The sequence below is a fragment of the Crocodylus siamensis genome, chromosome 1, assembly GCF_052110815.1.
Source record: "Crocodylus siamensis isolate JL-2025a chromosome 1, ASM5211081v1, whole genome shotgun sequence".
NCBI classification, from domain to species: domain Eukaryota; kingdom Metazoa; phylum Chordata; order Crocodylia; family Crocodylidae; genus Crocodylus; species Crocodylus siamensis.
Window position 1 is genome coordinate 271,943,261 of NC_143395.1, and position 24,111 is coordinate 271,967,371.

At 41.0% G+C, this 24,111-nt stretch overlaps 1 protein-coding gene across 10 annotated transcripts in view; it reads right to left on the reverse strand.

Annotated features, from left to right (window-relative positions):
• Positions 1 to 24,111, reverse strand: part of CNKSR2 (connector enhancer of kinase suppressor of Ras 2) — a 361,202-nt gene that overhangs the window by 270,030 nt on the left and 67,061 nt on the right. For all 10 annotated transcript variants that reach the window (XR_016444124.1, XR_016444125.1, XM_090062378.1 and 7 more), the window contains exon 3: positions 11,403 to 11,605. Coding sequence is in view for 8 of the 10 variants with exons in the window: in XM_090062378.1 (XP_089918504.1) it covers positions 11,403 to 11,605 (203 nt within the window). In the remaining 2 variants the exon portion in view is untranslated. The remainder of the gene's footprint in view (positions 1 to 11,402; positions 11,606 to 24,111) is intronic.

The following is a 24,111-nucleotide window of genomic DNA, read 5'->3' on the forward strand; positions in this document are numbered from 1 at the left end:
ACTTGTATCAGTTTATGTGTAATTTCTGTCCCTAGCCCTACAGACACAGAGAAAAGCCCATCTCCATCCTTAATGACCCTTCTGATATTTGAAGAATGGTATCAAATCCCCTTCTCCAGACTAACCTTAACCCTAGTTCTTTCAGACTTTCCTAACAAGTCTCGTCTCCCAGGCCCCTAATCATTTCTGCTGCTGTGCTGGACTCGTCCCAAACTTTCTACATCCTTCTTGAAGCATGGGGCCCAAAACTGGACCCAGTACTCCAGGTAAGGCCTCATTAGTGCTGAAGTGAGTGAAAGAATCACTTCCCTTGATTTGCAAGTGACACTCATTTTAATGCAACCCACTATACTATTGTCCTTCTTTGCAACAAGTGCATGCTTTTGGTTTTAGATTTAGTTTATAAACTACTATAACCCCCAAGTCCTTCTCTGCAGTAATGCAGCCTAGCTAGTCAGTCCCCAGTCTGTATTTGTTCATGCAATTATTCCATTTTAAGTGGAGGACTTTGCATTTGATTTTGTTGGAGTTCAACTGGTTAAGGGCAGATCATTTTTCAGTCAATCCAGGTCATTCTGAATCCTAGTCCTACCCTCGTGGGGTTTGCAATTCTACTGAACTTGGTACCAGGCACAAATTTGCTGAGCATGCACTAAAATCCTACTGTCCAAATTATTAATGAAAATGTTGAGCAATACCAGACCTAAGACAGACCCTTGGGCATCACTGAGCACAATGATCCAACAAATTATGCATCTACCTTGAAGTACTTTTGCCTAGTCTTTTTTTCCTTATCTTGTTAATGAGAATGTTTCATAGTTTCTAGGGTCGGAAGGGACCTGAGCAGATCATCTAGTCTGACCCCCTGCCATGGCAGGAAATTACCCCAGCAAGATGTTCATCTAACCTCCTCTTAAACACCCCCAGGGTAGAGGCCAGCACCACTTCTCTTGGTTCCAGACCCTAGCCGCCCTGACTGTGAAGTAACGCCTCCTGATATCTAACCTAAACCTACCCTCTGCCAGCTTGTGACCGTTATTCCTGGTCACTCCTGGCAGTGCTCGGGGAAACAGCGACTTCCCCAATGCCTGCTGATCCCCCCTGACTAGTTTATAACAGGCCACAAGATCCCCCCTCAGCCTTCTCTTTTGGAGGCTGAACAGGTTCAGGTCCCGCAGCCTGTCCTCATAGGGCCTGCCCTGTTGTCCCCTGATCATACAAGTGGTCCTCCTCTGGACCCTCTCCATGCTGTTGACATCTCTCTTGAAGTGTGGCGCCCAGAACTGGACGCAAAACTCCAGCTGCGGCCTGACCAGTGCCGCATAGAGGGAGAGGATCACCTCCCTGGACCTGCTCAAGATGCATCTGTGGATGCATGACAAGGTGTGGCAGGCTTTCCTAACTGCCTCTCCACACTGCCGGCCCATGTTCATCTTGGAGTCAATGATGACCCCCAGATCCCTTTCCACCTCTGTGCTGATAAGAGGGGAGTTCCCTAACCTGTAGGTATGATGCCGGTTGCTCCTCCCGAGATGCATCACCTTGCACTTGTCTGTGTTGAAACCCATCCTATTTTTGTCCGCCCACCCTTGTAACCTGTCTAGGTCTGATTGTAGCCTGTTGCATCCTTCCAGTGTGCCCACATCCCCCCACATCTTAGTGTCATCAGCAACTTTGAACAGGATGCTTTTTACCCCCTCGTCCAAATCACTGATGAAGATGTTGAACAGTGCGGGCCCAAGGACCGAGCCCTGTGGAACCCCACTGCCCACGTCATTCCAGGTGGAGAAGGACCCATCCACTACCACCCTCTGGGTGCGGCCCTCCAGCCAGTTGGCGACCCATTTGACTGTGTGGGTGTCTACACCACAGCCCCCCAGTTTCTTAATGAGAACAGGGTGAGAGACAGTGTCAAAAGCCTTCCGGAAGTCCAGGAAGACTATATCCACTGCTACCCCTGCGTCTAATGATCTGGTGATCTGATCGTAAAAGGCCACCAGGTTGGTCTGACAGCACCTGCCACTGATGAACCCATGTTGGTTGCCCCTAAGCATGCAGTCCCCTGCTGGCCCCTCCTGGATGTGTGCCAGCATAATTTTCTCAAACAGCTTGCCTAGGATCAAGGTGAGACTAACCAGCCTATAGTTTCCTGGGTCCTCCTTCCTGCCTTTTTTGAAGATGGGTACCACGTTGGCCCTCTTCCAGTCCTCCAGTACCTCACCAGAGCACCACGAGTGCTCATAAAGTTGTGCCAGGGGACTTGAAATGACCTCGGCCAGTTCCCTTAGAACTCTAGGGTGGAGATCATCCGGGCCAGCTGACTTGAATACATCCAACCCCTCCAGAAGCTCCCTAACTAAATCCTCGCTAACCCGTGGCCCAGGTGTGCCTCCCCCGGGGCCCAAGCGGGGCCCAGCAGGGAGGTGGCTGTTCTGGTCCCTACTTAGGAAGAAGGAGGCAAAGAAATCATTAAACATGTTAGCTTTGCCGTCTGGTGTGACGACCAAGTTACCCATGTCATCCTGCAAGGGTCCCACACTACCCGGGACCTTCTTTTTACCCCCTACGTATTTAAAAAAAGACTTATTGTCCTTAATCTGGGAAGCTAGTCCCAGTTCCATCTCTGCCTTGGCCTTCCTAACTGCCCCCCTACATCCCTAAGCAACTACAGAATAGCCCTCCCTGGTGATGACCCCTTCTTTCCACTGGGTATAAGCCTCCTTTTTTAGCAAGGAGACATTCCCGGATTCTTTTGGTGAGCCACAGAGGCTTGTGTGCTCTCCTGCTCCCTTTGATCCTCGTTGGGATTACCTTCCTTTGGGCTTGGAGGATCGTCTCCTTAAGGAGCGACCACTCTCCTTGGACACCTGGCTCCCCTCCCCTCCGGGACCTCAGCGCTTCTCCAACTATCCTCCTTAGCTCATGGAAGTCTGCCCTCCTAAAATCTAGGGCCGCTGCCTTACTGCATGCATCCATGTCATAGGAGACAGTGTCAAAAGGCTAGCTAAAGTCAAAGTATATCACATCTACTGCTCTCCTCCATTTGCAGAGCTTGTCACCAAAGCTGTCCCTAGGGCACAACGAACTGGGATGGTTGCCCCACACCCCGCGCTTTGGGGGGGGGGGGGGAATCCTGCAGAGCCAGGTGAAGCGGTCATGGCCCCTCCCACAGGGCCCACCTAAAGCCGGCAGCTCAGCCCCACGCCACAGAAGCACAGAGACTCCCCCACCCTTTGCAGGGGTAGCACGGCTCTGCACAGTGTTAACAGGGCCTCGCACAGGCTGATTTGCCCTGGGCCCCAGACCCCTAGGTTTGGCTCTGCCTGTCATCTTATCATAGGATGAAACCAGGTTGGTCAGGCATAGATTTCATAGGCATTAGGGCTGGAAGAAACCTTGGAAGATAGGAGAGTTCAGCCTCCCACCCAAAGGGCAAGAAGTCAGCTGGGGTCATAGGATCCCAGCAACATAAGCATCCAAATTGCTCTTGAAGGTGTTCAAAGTAGGTGCTTGAACCACCTCCAATGGCAGGCTGTTCCAGACCTGAAGGGCTCAGTAAAGAAACTCTTCCTTATGTCCAGCCTGAAACGGTCTTGTAGTAGTTTATAACTGTTAGACCTCGTCATCACTTGGGGCGCTCTGGTGAACAAATGTTCACTGATGGTCACCCCAATAAACTTATAGGTGGCCATCAGATCACCCCTGAGCCTGTGCTTTTCCAGGCTAAAGAGCCCCATGGCTCTCAGCCTCTCATCATAAGGTCTGTTTTCCTGACCTCTGATCATGTGTGTGGCTCTTCTCTGGACTCTGTCAAGCTTCTCCACATCCTTTTTGAATTGTGGAGCCCCAAACTGGACGCAGTACTCCAGCTGCGGCCTCACCAAGGCCGAGAAGAAGGGGAGAATGACGTCCCAAGATTTGCTTGAGAAGCATCTATGGATGCAAGCCAGCATTTTGGTCGCTTTACTAGCCACAGCATTGAACTGCAGGCTCATGTTTATCTTGTGGTCAATGATGACCCCCAAGTCCTTCTTCCGTGACTTGCTCTGGGTGAATCCATGCTGACTGTTACTGATCACCTTGTTCTCTTCTAGGTGATTCACTGTAGATTCCTTGAGGACCTGTTCTGTGATCTTTCTAGCTACTCAAGTCAGGCTGACTGGCCTGCAATTCCCTGGATCCTCCTCCTTTCCTTTCTTAAAATTGGGCACTTATTTTTGCCCTTTTTCATTAATCCAGGACCTCACCTGAACTCCATGAGTTCTCAGAAAGGATAGCCAATGACTGATTGATTTATGATGTCTTTTGGTAAGTATATGCTTTATATCTTCTCCTCAGGAAAGACAGCATTTATAAAGACATCTACTTTAGGTTACCTCCTTTTTTCTTTATAGAAAGTAGGACTTTCAATTCACTTGTTTTTCTTCATTCACGTATCAGACTCCAGTAAGGATCGACACCTTAATCAAGCAGGTCCATTTGTGAGCCTGCTAATTTTTCTCTGTAACCAAAGAGGTTGGAAAATGATGTCCATCTCCACAAAACATCTTTATTCCCATTACCTACTGTTCAATGTAACATGTAGCATTGATTCAGATTTTTGATTTGCAGAATGTGAATTGTCCTGGGGTGAGAATAAGGCAAGAATATGGGAGAGCAGCTGCAAAAGGTATATTAAAGTAACCTGTGGACATATGGCTGATAAGCAACATGTTGAAATACCCCGTGTTCCCGTACAGCAAAATCTAATGCCAATTAACAACATCAACACAAAACCTTTAATGTGGTAGTTATACCATGAAATATCAATTAAATTATCTGAAATTCTTAATGTAATCAGTTTCTCTCACTAATGTACCCTCAAAGAAGAATCCAATAAAGCTTTTTAACAACCATCCCTTTCCCAAACTAATTGTCCAAACACACATTTCCAGATTACATAGATATTACTACTATTTATTAAAAAAACCAAAAATGTTGTTCTCAGTACTGCACAAAGCATACATCAAAAACAGTTCTTCACTCAAAGGATATACCACTTAAATAGAATACTCAAATATACTCCTGTCCAGGGAAAAGAGTGAGTGCAGTAGCAGCCTCAGGGGAGGGCAAACCAGGTGACCACCTGGGGCCACACACTTCAGGGGACCCCAAAATTTTGAAACTAGAATGAACCTAGAATATAGCTCAATGTTAAAAAATGTTCTTTGTATTATCAAGATACTTTCATTGCAATTTCATGGATAGGGAAAAGTGAAATTGAAATAAAAAATGTCTGGCTTGCTTATGGGTCATCAAAATTAAGCCTCTAAGAGGCCTCAAATAACTTTCTTACCCAGGGAAAAGAAGATAAATAAGGCATCAAAATCAATCTAACTGGTAGATACAAGAACTAAAAGGTGCAGGATAAGGCACAAACTATCATTTTAAACTCACTGCAAGTCATTGAAAAGCTACTCTATACCAGGGTGGTTCATGATAGACAGAAGTATTGGAATTCTTAACTTGTGGCTTAATCTCAAGTGATGAATGCTGCTCTTTTATCAAGCTCTCTCATGAAAAACCTTTCAGGCCAAGATTGGAAGTCTGAACTGTGATTTAGAAAATCACTTCAAGAAACAGGTCTTTTCCTAATGGGAATTTAAAAGATCCTTTTGTGTCTTGATTTTGCAGCACTCGGGGTGGGTGGGGAGAAGGAGGGGTGCTGTTCCGGGAATAGGGTCCCTGAGACTCCGACCAACTCTCTGGATGAAATAAATACATTTTTTTTTCCATCTGTCAGTTCAGTAGATGGCTGAACTGTATGGCTGAAAGAATGGTGTTAGGGTTAGAACACAAACAGACTTAACTAGGGCATAGGAATTCTGTGTTAATTTCTTGGTTCTGTTGCACATTTCCTGCCTGTCATGGGTCAAATCACTTAAGTGTCAGTTGCCCATCTATAAACAAAGGATAACTATGTCTTTACATCTCACAGGTACTGGGACAATGAATACACTGTTTGGCTGAGAAACATTTGGGTTCATATATCAGAGGTCTTATTTCAGAACTTCAGATAGAACTGCATAAGTACAGGCCATAAAAATGGGTGGGACACATTCAGAAACAGAGAAAAGAAAATGTGAATGAGCACAAAATACAAGAAAATGCAATTAGCCATGTTGCAAATAAAATATTAGGTGAAAACGCTGGTGCACCACTTTACAAAGTAAATGTTCTCTCAGCAGTGCTCTCTCAGATGACACTTTGATGATGTCAGAGTCCCCCATTGTTGCAACTGCTCAGGTATCACACTAAAGCAGTGATTCTCAGCTAGGTGCCACAGTACCCCAGAGAGCTTGATATTCTTTCAAAAAAGAATTGTTCTATTATTTTTCTGTAGTCAAAAAATGAGTGAGAACTAAGAACTGGCACTTTCCCAGGGGTATCCTGAAACCACCGAGACGCTGTCTCGAGTCCATAAAAGTTGAGAATTGCTGAACTAAAGGGACAATTCTGGCTAATTGAACCATAAATAAAGCTACTGCAGATTTGGTATTCTCATGTAGAAAAAAGTAGTACCCGATATAAAAATTATCAAAACAGTGAAAATGGAACCTCCAATATTACATTTATACAAAATGCTTTCAATGAAGATGAATGTCTATATATCTAGATATTTAGAGCTAGTTCTATGGCACTACTTGGAACTTTGGAAACAATCATCCTGAGTGTACAGAAAGATGGAAGTAACTTGCTTGAGATGGCTTTTCAGTGCTAATAAGAATACAAAGCAGTATTCTCAGTTAAGTGACCCGATATAGTAATATACTCAGTAAGAAGATAATTTTCACAAAGTTCTTTTACATCAAAAAAGTTCAGAATTTATGCAACTGCAAGTATACTACCATGGAAGTGTTACTCTCTAGTTTTACCTTTTTGTAATAAATTACCATTCTAGTTTGCCTTAATTTAATACATCTCCAGCAGACGCACACATTTTCAGTTCAATTTGATTTAATCCCCACTTCATTTTTGAAAGCTGGAAGTTCATTATGTGGCGTTTTTCATTCCTTTTAATGGTTTTCATTACCCGTTCAGTTTATTTTTCTTTCAACAGAGTTCTTTTGATTGTGAATGTTTGAATTTTCCTAGGCCCTTATCCACCTACTTCACTTCTCAACATATGAATGAAAAAGTGTGAAAAAGCACTCTGTACTTATTATGGTTGCTGCTGTAGAACTGTCGTGTATAATTTTGCTGCCTTGTGGCCAGAAGCACACAGCAGTGCTTTGACAATTTGATCAGAATGATCGTTTAAATAGAAAATGAGGTGTCTCCATATTTGATGGCCACGTATGATATAGCAAATATCAGTTGAAAAGAGATGCAGAGAAACACATTCCACCAGAATATTACAGGTGATCTTGGTAATTAAACAAATCAGTACTGACAAATGCAGCATTGAAGAGTTCACTCTGAAGAACGGAATACCTCACTTCTATAAAACAGGAAAAGCACAGTATGCTAAGGTGTTAGAATAGAAGAATTCAGAATAATGTCATATTAATAAGAAAGAAAAATAGATTCCTGTTACTACATAAATAACAGCTGCTACTCACTGTGGGATAGGTTTAAAGCAGTAACAGTATAAGGCAATTGTATGAGCACATAATTTAAATAATTTTCCTTCACAAAAACATATTCACAAATATGACATAGTTCCGACTGACCTGGTAAACTAATGCAAGGCAGCTCCTTATAGATGCTGATGTTGTAGAGGCTGGTAGGCCAAAACTGTTGGTACACCAAGGTCCCCAAAATTTCTCTCACAACAAAAAGGTTTAAAAGGCAAAATTTGAGGTCATAGAACATTAATAAGTTTGGCATTAATAAGCTCCAAGATCCACTCTAATTAAAGCACCCGAAGCAACTTGTGTATCAGCATCCCCATGCTGAAAAATGGTGATGGGGTGCTTTAACTAAAGCTCGTCTGTTAGCATACCAATGCAAGTTTAAGGTGTTGGCTGCCTCGCTGCTCATGTATAGTCACCCCAGATGACCAAAGTACTGGTACTTTTTTAGGACATCTCAAAATTGAGGTTTGTCAGTGCTCTGAAAAAAAATATCCCCAATTCCTACTATTAAATTAAATAAAAATATTTTTAAATGTAGCTTAAAGTGGTTTAAAAAGGGGTGAGTCCTAACCAGTGCCAGATGCTCATGAAATTAATGCTGCCTATAGACATATCCATTCATGTTCTAATTAGAATGTGTTGGAGCAGACTCGATTAATTGAGTTGCCTCATCATTGGTTAAAAAGCCCCCATGGCCATTTTGAAACTCGGGGGAGGGGAAAGGGGCTTAATACATGTGATAGTGAGCTGTTTTAATTAGAGCAGCTGTCTGGGAACTGGTCTAATTAAACTGCCCCACCACCACCACCTCCAAGCACCTGTATAGTCAACCTACAATTCCAAGGGGCCCCTGAAGGGATGCAGGACACTAGCCTTAAGCAACCAGCACTTTAAACGTGCATTTGTATACTAAGTGATTGTTAGCATAGAGGTTCACTTCATCCAAGCAGTAAAAAACTGAATTCAGTACCAGCTGGAGCCACTGGGCAATTTTTCTAGGGTGGCTGAACAGATCTGTACAGTAGTAACCAAGCCTGGGTGTCACAGTGCAATTGATTACAGCACTGTTATGCACTGGGGCAGAAATGCATCAAGTGACCAAAGGGCTGCAAGCTACTGTCAGTATGCAGACACACTTACAACCCTCACCCATTCACACAGATGCTGCCTTCATTTTCCCCTTGAGTTTCATTGCACACTCACCCCTATACAGTAATAAAGCTGAATGAAAAAAAAAAACACGCTAAGATATAAAATGCAGATATCCTTGAAATTTCCATTGAAAAGCACTCATAAGGTTTAGCTACTCAGAGTATAAAAACCATATAAATAAAGTATCTTCAGATCATCTAGACCATGAAGAAAACACAAAATAAATCTATCTACTAAGAGAACCTATCATCAAAGCGTTGGATCTATTTAAAAACAATTCAACGCATTTTAGGTTGTTTTGTGTTTTAGCAAAAAATATCTATGTATAAAGATACTCATAGCCAAACTATTAGTCAGACTGAATGAAACAAAACCAAGTCTCTGTTAACTCCACCCCCCCCCAAAAAAAACCACATTTACCTAAAAGGAACATAACAGGCAGAACACCCTTGTGGATTTTTAAATGTTCATTCTCTTAGAGGAGAAGAATATATCATCATTACCTGCCCCCATCCCTGTCTTTATGATCTTCCAGACAAGAACAAATGGACCTACTGACTGAAAAACTACTATACATTCAAAGAATACCTTGCATTCAAAAGCTTACTTTATCCCAACCATGCAGGTGGTCCAACAGAAAATCCTTGCCTCTCTTAGACACATTCTTTTGGTGTGTATTTTGGAATATTCTAAGTCATGTACATCCTCAAAATAACTGTTTGCTGGATATCTAATTGAAATTAAAATATTGCTTAAAGAGGAAGCTTCTTTCAAACACTACAGATAACATTTTCAAAATCAGCCTCTTATTTTCACTGCCTTTTGCAGATGGGGACTTTGTTTTCAGAAAAGATAAGCAACCATAACAGCAGATGAATGCAGAACACAAGAGTAACATAGAGTGAGATCTATGCTTAAATGATTTTAGTGATTTTCTCCTAATTTTTCTAGTCTGTGACTGTAGTGGTTACGAAATCGTGGTCTTAAATGCCATGGTTAAGTGGTCAGCATACAGAACCAGGGCCCTAGCACTTTAAAAGTTTGATGATATGAATGTGTCCAGAAGAAATATTAAAGGTTCACAGTGATCCACTAGTCCATAAAGTTTAGGATCCCATGGGTCTATTGTATTACACAACTGAAATAAACTCCTTCAGAAACAACGGGTAAGATGAAAGGAATTGCTGAGCCCAAACCAATTCACTAGCTGTGACCCTTGGCTTTGTATCTAAAACAAAGGAGGGCAGCCTTTCCTGAAGAGCCAGGAGGAGTTGAGCAATGGCAGCTTGCTGGCTGCAAGACAATCTGTCCTGCAATGAAGTGCACGTGCAGAGGCACTTTGTGACAATTTGTGCTGCTGCAAGTGTACACCTCTACATTTCTGAATGCAACCCCTGAGCATATATTTAGGTGACTAAAATAGATTCAAGAGATCACGTTTGGGTGTTCATTTTAAAAGAAAATGATTGTACTGCTTTTAAAAACTTACAGCAACAAATGTTAAACTATGTCCGTGTAACCATTTATTCCTTAAATTACTAGACACGTGTTTTTCATCACCTGCTTTCCAATTTCAGCCCAGACTTTTCAGATTTAAAAATGGGAGATTCACTAGCAATTACAGGGTAAAAGCATGGCTTTACAGTAAATTTTGTTAAAAAGGTGAATAGATACATGCCTCATTTAAAACAAATCACTTTTTTCCAGATTATTTCTTTCTAGGGCACAAAGGTAATTTTCCCAACTAAAAAATATCCTTGGGATCACAGAAGCACAAGCACACAGATGCACTCCATTTTATTTAATCACAGCTTCAGCTGAGGGGGACAATCTACCTTGTACCAGCACCACCTTCTAATCAAGACAAAACAAGCCATGTATTTCTGCTCATTACAAAATGACTCGTGAAGTATTTTATAAAAGCATATAACTAAAGGCAGAATAATGAGCTAAGAAATCACAATAATCACCTTCAAATTTACTACCTAGAGAATCTTGGTGCCATGACAAAGTAAGGACACAGATAGATAGTGAAGAGAGCAGTCAACCCTGGTTCTAAGCAGTTATTTATTATTAATAAAACCTAATCCTGTATCTATTTATTTCAATACAAGTCTTATCTCTGATGTTAATATGAATTGGATCTGGACCTAGGAGCATGCAATAAAAAACAACAGACCAAAAAAGTTCCAATTGTGTATATGTCTTCAAAGTATTCTATAATTTTATTTAAATACTGAGCTGCAATAGAAGTACTGTAGAGCTAAATAGTAGCATGTATACAATGAAAGCATGTTCACAATTTTTGCCAATTCAGTAATGCAAAGGAATTAGTTTGAGTGTTAATCTTATATTAATATCCAAAAAATAAACATCTTGCCTGATATTTCTTTTCTCCTCTAATATTTTTCCAAAAATGCCTACCAATGTTATAGACTTACAGATACTACCTTGAGTACAATCCAAATCACATGCTGAGGCTCTCATTTTTAAAAATCAATTGAAGCTGTCCATTTTTAAAGTAAATAGACTGTTTTCACTTGCACTTTAATGTTCATATAAATTTACATCACAAAGGCTTGTTTTGTGTGCATGAGTGAACTGGTTACCTGTGAAACATTTGGGAGATTTTACCTGTCCAGCCAAGCCAGCAGACTTTTAGCTGCTCCTATCAGATCCACCACCGATGTCAGGAAATCATTTGGTAATTTTCTACTGGTTCTGCCATCATAGTGACCACTCCTCCTCCTTCCAGTTATGAAGTTTTGCAGATTCTTGGCAGATGCATTTAGCTTGTGAGAAAGAGTTTTTAGATTTTCTGTTTCCAAGCCATAATTCTGCATTCAAAAGAAAAAAGGGGGGAAAAAAGAAAGTTACTTCTGCATCTCAACCACAAATACTCAGAAACTGAAAAAAGGCTCTAATGCTTCCAGACATAGCCATTCCTAGTAATTAAGGTAGGAATACGCCTACTCTTTTTTTTTTAAGTTCCTGGAATGTTCTGTTCCTACAGTACATACATAAAGAATAGAATTGAAGAAAAGCAACATTGTAATTGATCTGTTAAGTGGTTTTAAGTACAAAGTCTGTTAAATAAACCAACCCCAGCTACCACTGGGGAAAAAAAAAATCATTACACTGAAAAGTAGTTCTGTAACAACAGTGCATCATTATTACTTAGCATATCCAAAGTTTGAGGGCCAGATTCTGATACCCTTAATGACAGAGTCTTACCACTTTTAAAGTGGTCTCCATTAATTACAACAGCTAGGGACAAATATTCAAAAAGCCTGAGCCTGAACTGATTCAACCTTTGCAAGTTAGTCTAACCTGATTAGGCTGAACGGGGTTGAAACTGGACAGACATTCTCTCAGGACTGAGGAAATTCAGGCAGATGCCTTCAGCGGCTCAGGCTACAAGCCAGGGGTCGCTACACCAGCCCTCCCTTCCCCTTTCTATAGGGAGCTGAGCTGAGCTGAGCTGAGCTGAGCGGGTCACGGCCAGGCCCCAGCAGGACTCTCTCAGTAGGAAGGTCTGTCTGCACAGTCCAAAGCTTTTCCCCCCTGGCTGCTCAAGGGGCAGGAGTGTTGCCAGGCCCCAGCCCTGAGCTAGCACTCTGAGGCAACAGGGGATGTGTAGTATATGCATCTGCTGATGATACAGAGCTTTTCAATCACCTTCCCTGCTTCATCATACTGTCTGCAGCAAATTGAGAGGCAAGCAAGCCAGCGGCAGGGGGGAAGGGGGGCTGATAACAGTCTTTATCACCCAATTAGCAAAACAAATAGCCTCTCTCCATGTTACTTCAAACTTCTTAAACAGCTTACCAGCTGACCTATTGATTAGTTCCAAAAGCCCTGAGTGGTCACTGTTCTGTCTGCCTATCCCAGTGATATTGGAGGGAGACACCTCTTGCCATTAACTAGCATACCACATGCTGGCTATGGGGTTCATGCTATGGAAGAGAGGAGGAAGGGATCTCTGCTTAAGCAGTGAGTGGTGAGAGGGGGAAGAGAGGGGGGAACAGGGAAGCCAGAAGACTCTGCTGGTGCCTGCAAGTCTGCACCGAGCAGAAGGAAGGAGCCCTGCTGTGGAGCAGAGAGCCCCGCCCAGCCAGAGAGCACGTTGGGATGCTGGGGGACTCTGATTTAAATTAAACCAGCAAGGGGTCTGGGGCAGACATTGCAAAAAACCAGTCTGAGCCAAATCAGTTAAGCCTGGTACTATATTCAACCAGGTAAATCTCAAACTTGTTAGAAATATTATTAAAAATGCATTATCAATAGCAGATTTAGGGAAAAAAAAAAAAAAACACAGCTGCTACCCCTCCTTGTCTCCTTAATGGGAGAGGGAAGGGGGGGTTGGAAATTGATGGGAAAAACCACCAAAAGCCCATTGTACTAAGGTATCACTCCCTCTCTGTCCTGCAAATTTACTATCTCTTTGTTACACTAAATCACACTTTCTTTCATGACCCCACATTCCTAAGGCTAAGATAAGAGCAAATGCCATTTTTGCCTTCAGGTTGAACCTTGAGTAACCTTGGGTTCCATCCACGCACGCGTGATAGCCTAATGCATATTAAGCCTACCCGCCCCGCATACTTAAGTAGTTAATTATAATGCACATGGGACATATGAAGCGACATGTTTACATATATGTTTGTATGAACCGGAAATGAGTTGTAAAAATTCCTCCTTCTACACACGTGGTCAGGAGAGGGGGGATAAAAGCCTGCTAATAATTGTGCTCGGGGGCAGAGTGATTGATCTTTTGTCTCTCTCTCTGACCCTATTTGCAAATATATACCTTTTGTGTTGCTAATAGAGTGTGTCTGTGAAGGTCTTTTTCCACCTCCCGAGAAACGAACCACAATTTTTATATCAAACTGGTTTCAACCATTCTTAAACTGGTCCACGTGAACCGAACATCTGTTCCGTTACAGGTTTAAACCAGTTTCTGATCACTTAAATCAGTTTGTGTGTAATATATGTCCCTAGCCAATGGGACCACTTGCCCAGAGAAGCATGGCTCAAGACGTCCGAACTGGACCTCACAAATACCAAATTAAGTCTGCAGACTTTTGAAGCATATTTATACTTCTCTGTGCTCCTTCTGTTGGCAGAACCAACAAAACCAGAGACAGTGAGCACTACCTTACTCTGGCTGGGCAGAATTGTTAACTGTGCTCCACCTGTAAAAGTAAATTCTACACTCTGGCTCATTGCAACAAGCAGCCTCTTAAAGCATGCACCTTTACTATGCATCAGATATGCGCTGACCCTTCAAATATTATGCAACTATCCCTTAAAAAGTACCATAAAGTGAAATATATTCTCAGGCCCTCACTAGTTGTGTAATCAATTATCACCACATAATATATCCTGCCATTTCGAAAGTAGCCTGCTTTCAGAAATAAATATTATAATGAAGAACCAAAGGCATCTTGTTGTATGTTAACTGCATTCAAAATTATATAGTTTTCAAACAACGAGGGTGAGAGGGGATGGTTAAAACTTCTCTTAGACTAAGGACAGAAGTTGCACATAAACCAGTTTAAGAAATAAGAAACTGATTTACACCTGTAACAGAACAGAAGCTCAGTGCACATAAACCAGGTTCAAACCGACTGAAACTGGTTTAAGATAAACTTGGTTGAATGTAGTACCAGACTTAACTGATTTGGGTCAAACTGGTTTACAAAATTTCTGTCCCAGACCTCTTCCTTGTTCAACATAAATCAGAATCCCTTGGCATCCCAGCATGCTTTTCAGCCCTGGCCTGGGTTGTGCAGTCTGGTCCAGAGAGTAGGACTGGCCCCACCCCTCTGTTGCCTAGCTGGAGTAGTGAGGGCTGGCATATAAAGGGGGGGGGGGAGGAGAAGCCCAGTCTGCAGGGGGGGATCTGTCCCCCACCAGACAAACCCTGGCTCAGGTCTGGGGCCAAGGAGAATGGCTAAACACCCCTTCCCCTGCTCAAACTTACTGCTGTCTGCAACTATGGACCACAAATCCTAGAGGCACCTGGAAGCAGGAAGAGGAAGTAACCCTGCAGAGTCCTGCTGCTATAATTCTGGATTGCAAATCCTAGAGACCTCAGGGGCAGCGGGAAGTGAACACACAGGCAGAAAGCCCTGCTTTAGCACCCCTGGCTTCTGTCTTGAGCCACAGCAGACATGTGGCTGCATTCCCTGAATCAAAAGTAAATGCCTGTTCACTTTTGTTTCAATTTAATCTGTGCAGTTTGAACTAACCTGCAAAGACTGAATTGATTCAGCCTCGGGCTTTTTGACCGTCTGTTCCTAGGCTTGAGGTCAATTCAGAAACTTAAATTATTGAAATATATAGGTTTTATTTAGTGTTCACAGAGTTCATTCCGGTGATTACAAAAAAAGAAAATGAGCTCCTATTTGCTGTTGATCAACAGGGACTTGCAAAGGCAATTTTCTATCAGATACAGCTTACAGAATGATCAAACAGGACACAGATGAGTCCAGACTAAGTTCACATTCCTCATTCAGGCATTTCCTGACCACACACATATTCTTACCTCTTCTACCAATATCTGTTCTCTGTTCCACCCTGCACTTCTGGCTGATAATATAGTCTCTGCTCCTGGGAAGGTACTAAGACATGCAAGAAAAGAGTAATATATAATGGCTGGTATGTGTCCTAATCCTAACCAAAGCCTCTGTTTACTTGCAAACCAAACACATCTGATAAAGAATCAGCAGGAACAGAAACATTACCTTCATACAGGAGAACCGCACTTTGGAACTCAAATAAAATCATGCAGAAGGACTTGAATTACAAATTTAAGATAAAGCACATAATATATTTTATTTTTTTTATTTTTATATATATGATAATAACTACTTGATCTGGAGTACTGAATATCATCTCATATTTCTAAGTCTGTAGCCTAATCTGTCTCAAGTACTATAGGGGGAAAAATGAAAGCTACTCTCAGCTAAGATCTAGAATTTTGTAAAAACCAATCTGACTTGAACAATGCTAGAGAAGTGGGGGGGAAAAAATCAGGCTTATGCTAGAATGCTATGGTCCTAAAACTGGAAGAACTAGTACATCCCAAAGAAATTGTTAATACCATGGATTTTTTTTTTAAATCTACAGAAAGCTTTTGTACTTAATTCAGATGCTGTCAAAAATCAAATATGATTATGAAATAACCTTTCTGTTTTCTGCAAACTAAATAATGTATGTTTAAATTCTCTTAGCAGATCGTCAGACGATACACATCTCAGCTTTTCCAAATCCTTTGTTTTAGGGCTGGCTTTAAATTAGAACTTGCCTCATAAGGCTGACCATGAATAAAAATCTCTTATGCTGTAGTTACTCTCAGTCGATGTGCTAAAAACCCTAAAGGGCAGTCATGCCCACTACACAGAGAGACTATCAGCTCCATGATCTCTAGCATTATGTCTCTCCATATAGGTCAAAACCAACAGATTTTACCTACCTGCTAGACTGAAAGTTTTTACTTTCCATTCACCGACACACAGCAGCACCTAAGAATTTCTCTTCCACTATACTACATATCAGTGTCTAGGATTATTTTCCCTAAAATGCACTTCAAATCTTGCTGAAATTCAAACCTTGTTTTGCTGATTTTGTTTTCTCTTTAATTTCGTACATCCATTTATATGCAAGTGAAGATCAATATGATTAATTATACTCTAAAGATGCAGACAATGTCTTTTTCACCTTTTCTTCTAGAATGCTAGATCTTTAATGCCTCACTGTTCAAAAGTTATTTTTAACATCCAAAACTGACTCAGCATTTGAGGGCTAGAAAAAACTAAGCAAAACATTTTTTTTTAAAAGTAACCTAAATCAAAATATTCTTTATATTATTTAAATGGGGTTCTCATAATTAAACTTAGAAACCAAAGACATACCCAAATCCTGTTTTTAAATTGAGGGGAAGGGGCTGGGCATAATGTGGGGAGAGGGGAGAAACATAGGTGACAGAGGTGGAGGAAGGAATGAAGTTACTTAAACAGCATGGGCAAAGGGGTATATATCTGCATACAAAAGTAATTAGGAAAGTAGCTCTATGAAAGCTTATTGGCCCTGAATTAAGATTTCACTTATTTAAAGCCAGTCTCTCTCCCTCCCTCCCTTTCAGATGCATATTTTCACTGCTATATGTGGGGAGAGGAAAACCGATGGCAAAAGTTACAACATCTATAGTTCCTATATAGCCATCATCTGTTACAATTTTTTCACCAAGTAAACTCAGGCACACTTGCAAATGTCTGAAATAAATCAAATTTAGCAATATTTTGTGCTGAAAATTATTAACAAAACCCCCACCCAAAAGAGAATATAGTTATATCAAGGGATGGGATCATAGCTTTATTAGGCTTTAACCAGAGTAACTTTTGGCACTGCTTTGTTTATTAAAATCCTTGAGAAGAAGGATCCTAATACAGTGCCTAACTATCAAAAAAACTCAACTCACTTTCGTTATTCACATTGCTGGCTTGTATTAAAACAAACAAGCAAGCAAGCAAAAAGTTAAACATCCTGTACTTGAAAAAACTTGCCTAATTAACCACCAGCTTAATTCATAATTTAAATTTGGCCTACATTATCACCAATAGTTTTCTCCCTAAGACAATAAATTTCTTTTCAAGCAAGATTACAAAGCAATTGTCCATGATAAAAAAAATATTCCTTGGTCCCTCTTCCTCTCTATTCTTAATATGCACCAAAAAAAATTATGGTTTCCTAATCAAACATCCACTGAAAAAGACACAAAGTATATTTTTGGTTACTTATAGGCTAGGGACAGAAGGTAAACAAAACAGGTTTAAAGGTGCTTACAGGCATGCTCTGGGACTGAGGGGGAAAGGAGGGTGCTTTAAATGGAGCAGCTCCAAGAGCTGCTCTAATTAATTGAAGCACCTGAAGTGTCGCATGTATCAAACAAGATTTAGTTGAAGTGCCTCCACTGCCATTTTTCAGCATGTGGACACTGATACACGTGACATTGGAGTCTGCTGGAACACAGTAATTACCATGGTCCAGCAGACTCAAATAATCTGCTCCAATGCACTGTAATTACAGCAGTTAGGCAAGTTTTTCCAGCTCTGGCTGCCTTTTCTGTTTGAAAAGTGAACATCAGTTCACTTGCTTATCAGTTCAATCTGTGCAGTCTAAAGAAACCTGCAAAGATTTAATCAATTCAGCCTCAAGATTTTTGACTATCTATACTTAGCCATAGAGACAGAAAGGAAACAAGTCTATATATCTGCCCCCCTGAGTAAAAGATCCAAGTGACTGAATGACACAAACAGGATTTTCTCTAGCCCATGCCACACAATGTCTCCAACAGAGCATTTGCAACAATGGAAAACAAGAACATGATGACATTCAACTACACACATTCTGTACTAGCTTATCAGCAGGTGTTTCAGCTAAAGGTTAGGGGGGCTATTAAGGCATGTTACCTGCTAATTGCTTTTCTATGGTTTTGTATGACAGGTTAAAAGTGATGAATTGCAATTCCTTTCTTCTAAAGTTGACAAGCAGCAGCCCTTACCACCATCCGTGCTTTTTGCATTTTTTTTCCCCAGAAGATAAAAGAGGCCTATTATACTCACTTTGACTGCAAATGTTATGTGCTGTTCAGCAGCAAGGGGATGGGGGATATGAAGATTTAGAAGGCAAATTAAACTATTTTAAACTATGAACAAGGTTCCTTAACTGTAAAATAGGCTTACTTTTTTGATAAGTAACCTTAGTCCTAGTTTAAAATAGGAAAAAGTAGCTAAACATTTGCTACTAGGCAAAAATCACTTCATACTGCCAGTGTTAGTTAGAACTGTATCTAAACTGGTATCTAGATATAGTCTTAAGCCTACCACATTTGTTTGCTTCAGCTCACCAGTTTAGAGCCACTGGGATCTATGCCTATGCTGCAGAAGCTGTTTAGCTACCTGAAGCAATCTGGTCAGAGTTTTGCAAAAGCTCATTTGAGTATGTAATGGATAAATGTATGAACATGAAGTACTGTGCTAAAGCAGCTAGACCGCTTCAGGTAGCAGAGCAAGCTTGGATATCTTTATGCTACACTGCATCATGCACAACAGACATGTACCAGTGCCATTAGCAAAATCACAGACATTTAAAACATAGTTAAATCACAGTTTTTTGCACTTAGTACTGCTTGAATGAGCTGTTCTTCCTCATCTGAAGGGGGGTGGGGAAGTGGCAGCAGTTGACTACAATACAAAAAGTGAAAAATTATGTTTCTCTAACAAATATTTTTATTATACTTAAGTGTAACAGTGATGTTGTGGCCATGTGCAACAGGATTGGCCAGAGGCAGCCATGGCACCCTCTATTGGCTGAACTAATTTTGTCCTTCACTCCAGGTCTTTAGAATAGTCTCTTTCTCAGTCTCAGTGGCCACTCCTTGATATAACTTTTTAGCATGTAAGGAGGCTACCCAGTGTTTCTGATCCTGGTGTTATCCAAAGGTTCCCCCGCCCCTTCTTTTGCTGGACCTTTGCCACCAAACCCTCTGTCCACTGACAAGGTTCCCCCATCAGCTGCCTTGCATTATTCATGCCCTGAAACTTCAGGCCTCGTGACCCATCAGGTTCAGGTGTCCCACATAGACATACCTGGCCCTAACTCCCTCCAACGCTGCTAGTAACCCACCTCATGGTGGGGGCAGGGGTTATTAAGGTGCTCCAACCCACCTTTCAATGGTCCTCAGACCTGGCATTTGATGGCCCTGCCCTGCCACTGGTAGGACCACCAGGCCTCCCAGTGGGGTGCAGTTTTAGGTCATGCTCAGGACCAGGAACCTCCAAGCCACCCCACAGCCCTTTCCCTTACCTCCATGCTGTCTCCACAGCAGCAGCTCTTCCAAAAGATGTTTCTTCCTCAGCACCCTGCTGGCCTGAGGCTTAAGATAGCCACTTATCAGGGCTGGGCTGCACCTGCCTGCTGCCTGGTCCAGTTCTTAAAGTGGCAGAGCACCCTGAGTGCTCTGACACCCACCTTCCCCCTTAAAATGGTTTCTGGGGAGGGCTTTCCCTGCTGCTCATTTAACAAGTTGCCCCCAGAGCTTGCAAGCCTGCTGAGTGGCGAGCACCCAACTGGTGCTCCACCACAATGTCTGTACCTAATTCAAAGTCTGATCATGAGGAATGTCAGGCAACTTTATCCATCGCCATTACTGCCAGCATTATCATTAATTTATATTTCTAAGGACCCTTCTTCCCAATGTCTCTAAATCTCAATTCGATTACGAATGTAACAGTCTTCTTTCTCATCCATGCAGTATTGCCAAGATAGCAATGTACACCCTCCGCATATTTGCACTTTATAAATATAAAACAATATAAATACTCTGCTTCAATAATAGTTGATTTCAAATGACTTATCACTAACATTTGCTAGAGATTATGCTGACAAAATATTCAATACGTTCAAGTGACTGTAACACTTGTCAGCATTCTTTTACTAATGGGTTTTCTGAAATGAGGGAAACTGAATCTAGAAGTTTCCTTGGAGTCTGAAAGTCTCATTTTTAAGTGACACACTTCTACCACCAGACAACAGAAGGAAAGAATCATCTTTTCTTCTGAACAAGAATCTTCCCTATCACAGCACTATTTATCGGGACATCAAAAAGCCAGTCTACGCTAATCTAATTACTATAATTATACAATTATAAAAAGAGTAATTATACAATTATTTTGTTACTTTAATTAAATTGTTAGATTTAATCATAACTGTATTTCTGTATTTTTGCTCTGATAACCATGGCCCTAGTTAGGCAACTGCCTTCATTCCTCCATAATTTTAACATGTGCATTAAACATATACTAATAATATCACTCCCAATTATCAAACTGTTAGTGAACAGTTTTAAAACCAGGTATAACACCTGGCATTGCCACACATGAAATTTTAATTTAAAACAACAAGCTGTCTAACACACCAGTTCCTTTGAACTGATGTGAACCTTTTGTAAATTCCCTCAAATCTCAAAGCAACCAGGATTTATTCAAATACACACCCCAGACTTTACATGTCTGACCTCCACATGGTGGGGCAGTGTCTTCTTTCACATCAAACAGTTTGCTTCTCCATAGCTAGGGAAGACAGAAAAATCCATCATACTGTCCTTCCTATTTGCAGTAACACCTGGTAAGAGTAACAGCAACATTTTTTCTTCTATGTATTTTCTACCAAGTGACAGCAACATAGTCACCACTTAAGAGCAACAGTGGTAGACCAGGCAATGTTTACCTTCACTATGTCACAGGTCAATATTGTACCATGTATGACATCATCGTTGCTCCCCCGCCCTTTTTAGAAGCCCACCTTCAAAATGCCAAAAGGTCTCTTACTTGCAGAAAAAGTTGAGATTAGCAGAGGCTGTTCAACTCCTAGGGTTAATTGGAACCAGACTGCAGTCAAATGAGACTTGCGTAGGTTGGCTGTATGCATAACTTAGAAGCAGAGGACTGACATAAGACATGAGATGGAAAGCCTGTCACAAATGCAAGTATGAAGGAAACGCCCTTGATGTTAATTGGGCTCTCATGCTATGTTTCAAGGAGAAGAGGGTACAGAGAGCAGCATTTCTGGATCCATAATCAAAGGAAAAGACTTCTGAATTGCTGCAGTTGGACTGAATGATTTCAAAACACATGATGGTTGATACAGTAAGGTGATAGAAATGCTTAAATATCAGTCAAAAAGGTTTGTGAAGTGCATGGAGTCAGCAGCTAACCTACGAGTCAAGCAGTAGCAGACTGAGAGACTTCCTTAGATTCTTGAGAAGTTTTCCCTGACTAACATTTACAACACAAACAAAAAAAACCACACTTAACCAAAAAGGGATCCTTTGTAGGAGATGTATTTGGGGGAAAAAAGTGATAGGAGTGGGGTGGAGGTGTCAGGAACAGAGAACACTAGAAGATGAAAAAGCTTTGAAGATCACAGTAATTTTGCTTACCTGCACCAACATGAATGGGAGGGACAAGCACTTGCCACTGATGACTAGAAAGTCAAAACTAAGACAGGATTTCCAAAGAACATTACTAAACTTCTCCTCAAATATGATAATTCAGTAAACAACTGGATGATGGGATGTTTTCATTGTGTGGCTCAAAAAGTGAGATCTTTAGCTCCACATGAAAGCCTGCATGATTTGCCTCTTACTGGCAACTGCTCTGTCCTCCCAGAAGTAATGGCTCTTACTAACATTTCTGTCCCTGGATCCAATCATCGTAAGACCCTGGAGACATTATCAATTGGAGCTCACAAACAAGAAGGTTGTTTGACATGTCTGACATGAACCTCAATGTTCAGTCCTGAAATCCATAACTTGCTAGATTGTGTTCATTCCCATTGATGAGACAGCAAAATGTAAAACAGAAAACAATTTCCAACTGTTTCAAGATGCCAGTTTGTAAAACCCATGCTGTGCCACAAGGAAGAGACAAAGATGAGGCCTTGTAAAACCCTGAATCATGTTCCATTTCCTAGTTACATAACTAGAGAGAATATGGTAACTGCCAAGGCCATAAAGGTGATCTTCCCTATGGAAACTAATGAGGAGTTATTACTGCCAGTGGAGAAAACAAATCACAGTATGGTGCATCAAGTGGGTAAAGATTATTTTGAGGAAGTTCCACTTCAGATGAATTCAGAGGTATTGAAGGGCTTAAGCATCTTTTAGCACTTCTCAGAGAAAGAAGGTTTAGAAGCGAGGTTTCCAAGATGTGAAGTTCCATCTCCAAACAAAGTTGTGACTCGGAAGGAGAAAATAAAATTAACCAAAATTCTTTCAGCCAAACTACATGACAATTTAAATCTTAAGTGAACTCAGTTCCAGGTTGATAATCACTGTAAAATTATGATACATTATGATACATGTAGAATGTGACTATTTTAGGCTATGTTTGTTTCAGTCACTGTCCCAACAGAACCACTTGGTTCAAAGCCAGGCAGAAGCAGAGTGCTGTCTCACAACTGCACTTGACATGCCAGAGGTGTCTGGGATTCCACACCGTTTTGTGGTAGTTTTCAGGATTTATTTCCAATGGGAAGGAGGCCTGACAGAGGTCTCTCTCCAAAGTGGATCCTCACAGAGATTTTCATTTCTCAGAGGCTTCCCTTCTAGAGCCTTTGTTTCTGCAATTTTATGGAGTGGGGTGGGGTGGGGTGGGGTGGGCCTTTAGGAGTATCATGGCTTTGCTCTGACGTTCCAAATAGAACAAATAAAAACCTGAATAGACCTGAAAAAAGGCAATAATGATTTTTCAAAGTGATTTTTCAATGAGATACTTAAAAACTACTTTTACTTCCTAACTTTACTGGCACATAATGAACTTCTGAGTCCATTATTTAGTTCTTGCAAGTAAGGAAATACAGGCCAAAGATGGGAAGAAAATGGCTCTATACATGGAATGATAGCTTATAAAGTATAATGAAAAAAATATGTAATTTTTCTGCCATGAATATGAAGATATGACCAAATAAATCCTAACTGAAGTACATATGAACTTCCATTGCTGAAAGGAATCTTCTATCTTTAGCATGATGGTGATTTAGCTTAACGTTCATCCTTTACTGATAAATGTAATATTGAGATCTAGCTCACGATAAGTGCAATGAAAAAGATGTCTGAGAAATTATGTATAAAGATGAAATTAAGATAAAAAGTACATTCTTACAAAGAACCATTCATGACTAAAGTAGCTCTTTTTTATATTCATTTGAATATAAATGTTTTGTGTTAGTAATAAGTAACATGCTATGCATATTATGAATGCATAATAATGGATTCTCGGCCAAATGACTGACATTTAGTCTGCAATAACTTTCTAGCTTCATGGTTTTGATTGTATATAAGAAGTGTTCCACTACAGCTATACCAATTTTAAGTGACTGAAGTGAAAATATTATCAAATTCTTCATACATGCCACCCTCCACGAGTGACCTATGCAAGCATAAAAAAAAGAAAGCCCATTGCTTGTGTGTTGGAGAATGCACTTCAAGGGTAGCTTCTTTTACACTGCTGACCTTCAGGCTGTACACTAGTAGAGCTATACCAAGTTATACTATCAGAAAGCCTGGTCCACATTTTTCTTAAAAGTAATCCCATGACATCATTCTAAACACAGTACACTGAACTCTATAATCTGGACTTGGAAAGGATGTGAAATAAAAAATACAACTTGAAGCAAAGATGTAGAAAAGGAAAAATGCTTTCTTTGATGGTTCATCATTAACAGTACCATATTTACCACTATGGTTTCCTGGTGCTTAACAAAAGTATTTAAATGA